The following is a 9,700-nucleotide window of genomic DNA, read 5'->3' as shown; positions in this document are numbered from 1 at the left end:
AAGCAGCCGACCGCAAACAAATGGAGATTGTCTGGTGGATACTCTAAGTGCCACAAGGCCCAAAGAGGATTCAGTATAACAACTTGTAATGAATAATTTTTTAAAAAGTTTTCTGAGTCAAGACATATTTTTTCGATCAATTGTGTTTATTATAAATTTTTCGTTTATGATGAGAATTTCATTTTTTTCCCACCTTGACGGTTCAAAAATACCGAAAAAAAACCCCAACAAACCAAAAGAACAACAAAAACAAATAAAACCCAAAAACAACCCCCCCCCCCCCCCAAAGAAAAACAAAACAAAACAAAACAAACCGACACAAATTCCGACATCAATGTACAAGTTGGCAACTCATCATTGTTTACAATTTCTTTTCTTTCATATGAAAGGCTTACCATATACATTTGAGTGGCATCTCCCAGCAACCCTCCAAATGTGATGATGGGTGTGAGGCAGGCAAAGTACAAGAACACGAAAGAGGCGATGCATTGAACACTGAGAGCGTCGTAGAAGTCGCTGGGGTAGACCCGCAGCTTTCGCATGATGTCGTTCCGAAGACCTCCAAACAACCTGAGAAATAGAAAATAAATTGTGGATTTATTGAAGGTGATAAATCTAGTTAGTCAATTCTATATATTTCGTGATAAAATTTTTTAATCACGATTTCCCAGGTTTGAGAGTTTTTTGCCTAGACGAGGGTCATTTAAATCGGTCGATATTTGAAGGACGAGCTTTCTGGCCAAATTTTTAAATATGGGTTTATCCAGAGTATGGCAGTAGTGGCCGTCTTCCTCTTAGCTGTCATGCTTATAGAGACCCTTCTGCTTAGATAGAAACGTTATATTTATAAGTTCCATTATTTCACTGCGAAACTGAATTTCCAGCAAATCATAAGGTCTCCCATGGTAATGCTACTGCTTGAAGCTCCAGGAAATATTAACACTTTTAAAAATGGATTAGAAGCTTCAATTCAATTGACAAAGATATTGGTGTACGTTTCAGGTTTCCCCTTTGTAAACAAAACATGGTGAATGAAGCACTAATCGCCTTCAGGAAGAGGTTGATAGGAAATCATCCACCATTCATGCCTCTTCATTGCCGTCTTGCTGATTTCGTGCACGCGTCTGCTGACATTCCAGTCCAAGCCTTGATGTCCTCCATCCATGATATCGTTGGCCGGCCTGTGCCCCCTTTTCTCATTAACCTTTCCTTCAAGAACCTGGGGCTGATGGTGTCTTGAGTGTCCAAAATATCTCACTTTTCTTGTCCTAATGGTGTTTAGTAGATTATACTTTATGATTAGCTTTCATTTTGTTCCAATTAATTTTACCCATACAACGATAGATTCACATCTCGAAAGCCTAATTTCAATGTAATTCCCTTCAACAACAGATTGACACTCCATCCTGACATAACAACAGATTGACACTCCATCCTGACATAACAACAAATTGACACTCCATCCCAAGATAACAACAGATTGACACTCCATCCTGACATAACAACAGATTGACACTCCATCCTGACATAACAACAAATTGAAACTCCATCCCTAGATAACAACAGATTGACACTCCATCCCCACATAAAAACAACAGATTGACATTCGATCCCCATATAACAAAAGCTTGACATGGTCACATGGTCACCAGAAAACAGCAACAGCCAAGCCACTTGGGCTTCATTGCCATTGCTACTCTCTTGGTGAAAGCACAAAAAGTATGATGTCTGGTTCGCGTGAAACAGAAGCCTGCATGTGAAGAGTCTTAAAAAGAGCATCCAAATGTACCAACCTGCCTGTCCGAACCAGAGTGGGATCTGAATGGTCGTCCACTTCGTCCTCTCCAGACAATTTGCCATTGGGTTGGGGTGGGCCTGAACCAGCAGTCTTTCGGCTTTCCTGAAGGAAAATAAAATCATTTCTATATTCCTTTTTTTTCATTTCATTAAATTTATTATTTTCTTTTTTTTTTTGGTGAAAATTAATGCCAAATTAAAGGAGAAGTGAAAAGTCTACTTGGTATTCAACTCAAGTGTGAATGAGTACCTGACTTTAGTCAGTGCATTGATATTGTAAGAGTGTCAGTATAAAAAAAAAGACTACTAACAGCTGACTGGAAGAGAATGAAATGGAATTATGGTTCCATGTTGCCTGCTGGGGGGGGGGGGGGGGGGGGGGGGGTAAATAAAACATTGTGTAGCGCATTGAGTGTGGTAAATCCGTGGAAATGTGCTGTATGAACTTTACTCATCTTTATTCATTGGAGAGAAAGATGATCTTAGAGTAATTTGAATAATAGCTATGGTCATGAGGTTCTCAAAAACTATACTACATCTCTGCCGTACTCTGGAATAACCCATATTTAAACATTTGGCCAGAAAACTCGTCCTTTTAATATCAATCGATTTAAATGACCCTCATCTTGGCAAAAACTCCCAAACCTGGGACTTTGCGAAGAGTATGACAAATTGTTTTTAAATTCATTTCACAAGTTGGAGGTCAAGGGTCATCTAAATTCAAATATGAAATAAACGCTATCTGACCATAAATTGTGTTTTGTTTTTGTTCTTGTAAAAAAAAAATTGTTTTGTCATTGAGCATGAATCCTCACCTGTGATGGAATCGACTTGGGCGGTTCTATACGAATGGCCGGATCCCACTCACCAGGGGGCAGCACTGTCACCTGGTCCAAGAACTCGTCAATGCCAGCAAGCAGATCCTCACGGTTATGGGCGTGGTAAGCAACGTCGTGGAAAATCTGAGATGGTGAGTGGTGAGAGAAAGATATATATATATATATATATATATATATATATATATATATATATATATATATATATATATATATATATATATAAACGGTATCGTGTCGGAATGAATTCGGTGCTGGATATTGAATTCATCACCACAGATTTGAAATTTAGTATTTCTATAATTTGTTATGGCGCTGCAGACATACAATTTCTCACCTTGCAAAAATTTTTTTAAAAATGGATGGTGCGGCTATGTGGTCTAGAGGTATGACACTCGTTTTCAGATCGGAAGGTCTTGGACTCGAGCCTCACTCGGCGCATAGTTGAGTCCTTGGAAAACACTTTTTACTCACATTATCTAACCGTACTTAGGTGTAAAATGAATACCGGGCCGTTTACAGCGTTGTCTCTGTCGGAAATTTTTTTTTGTATTTTGTCCTAACAGGCGTCATGTTTCGTTCTTTATGTTACATGCTTGCTGTTGGTCAAGAACTCTTTGTAAAGCGCTTTGAGCACATTTAGTGGATATTGCACAATATAAAAGCTCAATTTTATTTTATTTTAAGGTTCGTATTTACTTGTCAATTTAGTTTCAAATGGACTTTTCGGGGTCTGATTCATCCCGACATCATACCACTTGGAGATGGCGGGTCACAACTTACCTCATCAGACATGAGAGTAGCGATGGATCTGCCAATCTCGTGGTGTTTATTCTGGTTTCCCATGGGGCCCAGCAACAGGAACAGGAAACGGGTGGGTACCGGCACTTCCGTCAGATCTCCGACGATGTTCGAATGGGCCAGACGGACAAAGGCGACGATCTGGTGCGTCAGGTAATCCACCTCCCCGATGAAGATGTTGGCAGCTTCTGCCCCTGGAGGGATCTTCTTCATGAAGTGAAGATTCTGGAATAAAAGATGCGGATATAAATCGATGAATTAATATTAAAATATATGACTGAAAAGAAGTGAACCGTTATGCTGGAAGACAAGAGAAAAATCAAGGCGAAAGCTACAGAAAGGAAATAGGGAATGAGATTAGCGGAAGAGTAGCGTCCCTTGCTTGGACGTCACCCATAGTCTGTGACGTCACCGACGGAAAAGTTATTAGAGAGAGAACGTCATGTTGGTTGTGCGCATGCGTCTCTCGTCCAAGGATGCGGACAACCAACATGACGTTTTCTCTCTAATAACTTTTCCACCGGTGACGTCACAGATTATGGGTGACGTTTGGACGAGAGACGCATGCGCACAACCAACATGACGTTCTCTCTCTAATAACTTTTCCGCCGGTGACGTCACATACTATGGGTGGCGTCCAATCAAGGGACGCTACTCTCATTCCCTATAGAAACAGTCAAAGGACTAACTAGCAACGCATGCTGTCATTTTTCTATGTGGTTAAAGTTAAATGTGAACCAACATCTCCAAATAGGATTATGTCAAGGTGATCTGGGAGCCAAGACCTTATTTTAAAGTTTAAAAAAACGACGAAAAAGGTAAAACAGGGATGCCCATGTAAAGATAACAATATGGAGATATTTTCTACAAAGTTTCACTCCATCACATAGTATCACCCTTAAATCATAGAAAATTATGCATATCTATCAAGCTTCCCCTTAACTTTCGTGTTTACTTGAAAAGGCCAAAGGCCGAAATGTCGTTTGTTTTGTGTTGTTCCCTTATTTATGAGTCACATTTACTCCCTTTGACTTTCTCTCCATTCCCCTTAACTTTAAATAACCAATAAGTACTTTTATCTTTAAAAAACAAACAAACAACAAAACAACTCCCCAATACTGACCAAGATCAGCTGGAAGATTTAAAAATAAAAAGTGCATCCCTGGTAAAATTAAGTTTTTGCTAATTAAAAAAAAAAAATTATATCTATTGCTCCCAAATGGAACAATAACATGTAACCAGAGTCTCACATTAAATAGTTCAAATCTTGAGTCCAGCAAATTAATCACCGTGGCGTAAAACTGTTATGAGGTGATATGCCACAAATCACACAATTTGAACAATTGTTATAACTACATCTAAGCATAGCATCATATGCCCAATACTAAATCAACTTTAAAAACAAACAAGACTAGTAAATATTTTCTTCAAAAGGGAATTATGCAGTGAGTTGGAAGAGAACATTCTCCAACATGCAGTCATGACTTGGGTCATTTATATTCTTTCTATCTTAACACATGCGATTACTTGCTTAAAGTACGACATCATCAGCACCTTCTTTTGTACTCAAAAAATACGAGAATGAAATTAGATGGCAGTTTAAGGAATTAATGATTAATTCATCAAGCCTTGCTGAGAATGGCTTGAAAAAAAAAAAACAACAAAAAATGGATAAGAAATGAGTAGAAAATGATTCCTGACAAAAGTAATGAGGCAGCCTTTAAATTGTTAGGCATTGACTTGTAAAATAAAAAATGTTGGTGAAGTAAAAAGAAATGGGAGATGAGTGCTTTTAGACAGTGTGTGTGTGTGTGTGTGTGTGTGAGAGAGAGAGTGAGTATGAGTGTGTGTATGTGTGTGTGTGAGAGAGAGAGTATGAGTGTGTATATGTGTGTGTGTGTGTGTGTGTGTGTGTGTGAGAGAGATAGAGAGAGAGAGAGAGAGAGAGTGAGAGAGAGAGAGAGAGAGAGAGAGAGTGTGTGTGTGTGTGTGTGTGTGTGTGTGTGTGTGTGTGTGCTGTGAAGAAACCTCATGTCCTGAGTCATGGTAGACTTTGCATGCAGCACCTTTAAAAAAAAAACCCATTTCATTGAACATAGCGATAATGAAGCGACTCAAAGCAAAGGATAAAAAAAGCGAACGATGCGGCAACCAACCAAAAAAAAAAAAAAAAATAAAATAAAGAAGAAAAGCCACAAATTTAACCCTAAATGTTGAGAGAGTCATATCAGCTTCCATGCCATGGTTGATGATACAAACAAATTACTACAATTATTGAAGCAATTGAATTAAAAAACAAAACAAAAACAAAAAAACAAGCATGTATGCAAATTCATAGTACATTTTATAACCGTTGTCATGCAAAACAATATTTTGATAATGTTTTCCTTATTGACAATTAGATAGAATATACACAGGGTGTCAAAGACGTCTCGCACCGTGTAGATTCTTATGATAATACACATTGACAATTAGATAGAATATACACAGGGTGTCAAAGACGTCTCGCACCGTGTAGATTCTTATGATAATACACATTGACAATTAGATAGAATAATATACACAGGGTGTCAAAGACGTCTCGCACCGTGTAGATTCTTATGATACACATTGACAATTAGATAGAATAATATACACAGGGTGTCAAAGACGTCTCGCACCGTGTAGATTCTTATGATAATACACATTGACAATTAGATAGAATATACACAGGGTGTCAAAGACGTCTCGCACCGTGTAGATTCTTATGATAATACACATTGACAATTAGATAGAATAATATACACAGGGTGTCAAAGACGTCTCGCACCGTGTAGATTCTTATGATACACATTGACAATTAGATAGAATATACACAGGGTGTCAAAGACGTCTCGCACCGTGTAGATTCTTATGATAATACACATTGACAATTAGATAGAATATACACAGGGTGTCAAAGACGTCTCGCACCGTGTAGATTCTTATGATAATACACATTGACAATTAGATAGAATATACACAGGGTGTCAAAGACGTCTCGCACCGTGTAGATTCTTATGATAATACACATTGACAATTAGATAGAATATACACAGGGTGTCAAAGACGTCTCGCACCGTGTAGATTCTATGATACACATTGACAATTAGATAGAATATACACAGGGTGTCAAAGACGTCTCGCACCGTGTAGATTCTTATGATACACATTGACAATTAGATAGAATATACACAGGGTGTCAAAGACGTCTCGCACCGTGTAGATTCTTATGATACACATTGACAATTAGATAGAATATACACAGGGTGTCAAAGACGTCTCGCACCGTGTAGATTCTTATGATAATACACATTGACAATTTTATTGATAATCATAATAGATGCTCAAATTGTTCACAGCCTCTGCATTGATACATGCGTCAATTCTCTTTATTAAGACTATTTCTTGGAAATGTTTAATCAAACGACAATAAACAGTAGTATATAAATATAGCTCAATGGCTTTTCTCTCTCAGGATGGACAGGGTTGAATACGTCAGCTAGAGATAGAGCGGTATGTTGTCCCGTTTTTTTTCCCCAAAAAAATTTAAAAACAAATTTATCTCTTTCTTGTATCAGTAGTTTTCACCCACATCTTGAACATAAAAATAAAACCGAACAAATCATTATATTATTATTATCATGAATTCATGATGTTATTTATTCATGTGTATTTTTATTTTAAAAACCTACACGTAGCGCGGCTTCTGGGACATCGTATATTAAATAAAATGTTTTTATGGATCAAATAATATAATATTTAAATCTATATTCTAAAATTCCTGTTACCAGTTAGTAAACACATGACCACAAATAATATTAATCACAACCATCCACCAAAAATGCATGCAAAACTGTAGAGAAAAGCAATATTATATAATAAAATTCCATATACATTTACATAATAAATATATCATAGTCAAAGCTGCCGTAATCTGGAAAAAAAAACCATATTTAAAAATTTGGCCATAAAACTCGTCCTTCAAATATCGATCGATTTAAATGACCCTCATCTTGGCAAAATCTCTCAAACCTGGGACTTCGCGAAGTCCCACTTTTGACAGTTATTTATGCCAAGATGAAGGTAATTTAAATCGATCGATATTTGAAGGACGAGTTTTATGGCCAAATCTTTTAATATGGGTTTTCACAGAGTCCGGCAGAAGGATGGTGCAAAGCAAAATTGTTGTTGAGACAGTGTCCATGAAATATCCATCTGTCTCCAGCAGGAATGATTAGGTATGTCCATATCCACCCCGGCAAGGCATGTATGTAAATGTGGCTGAAATTTCGAAATCTCCATTATCAACTATTCAGGGATGCCTAGGAAATGACACACACACACACACACACACACACACACACACACACATATATATATATATGTGTGTGTGTGTGTGTGTGTGTGTGTGTAAATTGCACAAATGGACTTCAAAAGTAGTGACGTCACTTCCCTCGTAATGACGCATAGTAACTTCGTAGCTGGTTCTAAACTATCGGAACAACGGCGGACGCCCTTTTGAAAGCAAACAAAGCGTTAATTCCGCGCTGCCTAAAAGCCGAAAGTGTATCCAGATTTAAAAGATTCACTAGATAGTGGTAGCCGAGGTGAGGGTGTTTGGTAAGCGATTCCAGTTCCGGATGGTACGCTGGAAGAACAAGTTTCACACCAATTTGTAAAAATCTCTATTTCTACTAAAAAAAAAAAACAAAAAAAACAAAAACAAAAGTCATAAATGAAATTTTGGAGATTAATTCAAGCACGATATCCCCAGTTGATTTCTCCTTGCTATATAGGGAAAAATAAAAGTGCTAAAAACGCACTGTTATGATAAATTTCGAAAGTGGTTCCATAGCAGGTGTCATTAATTTATATTATGGGTCTTGGTAACCTGTATGCAAATTGTCATGCTTTCAACACGAATTTGCACGGTTTTATCCTAATTCCCCTTACTATACATGATATTATGTGTGTTTTATTATCATTTGAATGTAAGAATCCAGTCCAAAGCAAGGGGGAGGAGCCGGTGGTGAATGCTGGGTTTGTGGATTATGGATTATGGATTATGGGAAGAGTCTTCTACCTTGTAGGAGTTGACACTCGTCAGACTTTTGCTGCTTTCTCTTTCCTGTGGGGGGTGGGGGGGGGGGGGGGGTTGTTGGGTGTTGAAGTTGGTAACAATCATAAAGGGAAATATGTGTTTGTTGGGAAAGGTGGGGGGGGGGGGGGGGGGGATACATACATACATACATATATATATATATATATATATATATATATATATATATATATGTAATAATGTATAGATAGATAGATAGATAGATAGATAGATAGATAGAGAGAGAGAGAGAGAGAGAGAGAGAGAGAGAGAGAGAGAGAGAGAGTCCGTCTATTGTTTATTCTAAATTTATTAGTTTCCATGCAATTTAAGACAGATTTTAACCTGTTAAGATAAAAGGTTATGCAAGATTAACAGCACAAGGTTGAGTAGCAGACAAAACAAAAAAGCAGGTATAAACAATAAATAATATCAATCATATCAGCAAATTTAGCTGTCAAAATCAGAACACACTTGTGCCATAACATTGCAAGGAACAAAACAGTAAAATTATATAAGAGTCTCGTCAAACAAGCTGCAATGTCATTTCCACACTACAAGATTTAACAAACACACAATCCATTTTGTATGATGATGAAGCAAGAATAAATTCCAAAGGGACAGGTTGGTTGCTTTAAGCCATAACTAAACAAATTAAAAGTTGGACCATTCTACTATTCAGTACGTTTTATTAACCCGTTAACTGCCGTATTCTGGACAGACAGGTAGTTAAAAATTTGACCAGAAGACTCGTCCTTCAAATATCGATCGATTTGAATGAACCTCATCTTGGCAAAAACTCTCAAACCCGGGATTTCATTGAAGACTTCACGAACTCTCAGGTTTGAGGGTTTGTCTATTTTGCCAAGAAGAGTGTCATTTAAATCGACCGATATTTTTGAAGGACGATTTATCTGGCCAAATTCCCCGAGTACGACAGTTTAACCAGTAAAATTAATTGAAAAAGTTATCAAAATCAAAGTAACTTCAATGAGATCAAGGATTTTACCGACTCTTGGTATGTTAAATTATTATTCAAAGACAATGGTGTTTTATCATAACTTTATACTTTATATGTCTGCATTGATGGTAAATGCTAGATCAAATTACCCGTTTGTCTTTTTAAATATCATAATATTTTTTTTAA

The 9,700-nt window shown here is 37.2% G+C and overlaps 1 protein-coding gene across 14 annotated transcripts in view; it reads right to left on the bottom strand.

The window, feature by feature from the left end:
* The window catches only part of LOC144959095 (sodium-driven chloride bicarbonate exchanger-like), a 205,350-nt gene that overhangs the window by 39,261 nt on the left and 156,389 nt on the right, over positions 1-9,700 (bottom strand). For 9 of the 14 annotated variants that reach the window (XM_078891490.1, XM_078891485.1, XM_078891487.1 and 6 more), the window contains 5 exons: positions 8,539-8,583; positions 3,417-3,659; positions 2,613-2,759; positions 1,794-1,900; positions 396-570 (listed from right to left, as the gene is read on the bottom strand). In XM_078891490.1, coding sequence (XP_078747616.1) covers positions 396-570; positions 1,794-1,900; positions 2,613-2,759; positions 3,417-3,659; positions 8,539-8,583 — 717 coding nt within the window. The remainder of the gene's footprint in view (positions 1-395; positions 571-1,793; positions 1,901-2,612; positions 2,760-3,416; positions 3,660-8,538; positions 8,584-9,700) is intronic. The other 5 variants (XM_078891497.1, XM_078891489.1, XM_078891488.1 and 2 more) reach the window with 1 other exon arrangement.

Source organism: Berghia stephanieae, chromosome 13 (assembly GCF_034508935.2).
Source record: "Berghia stephanieae isolate SIO BIC M18660-M18661 chromosome 13, UCSD_Bste_1.3, whole genome shotgun sequence".
Taxonomy (NCBI): Eukaryota; Metazoa; Mollusca; class Gastropoda; order Nudibranchia; family Aeolidiidae; genus Berghia; species Berghia stephanieae.
Note: the sequence above shows the minus strand (reverse complement) of the source record. Positions and strands in the feature narration are given on the sequence as shown.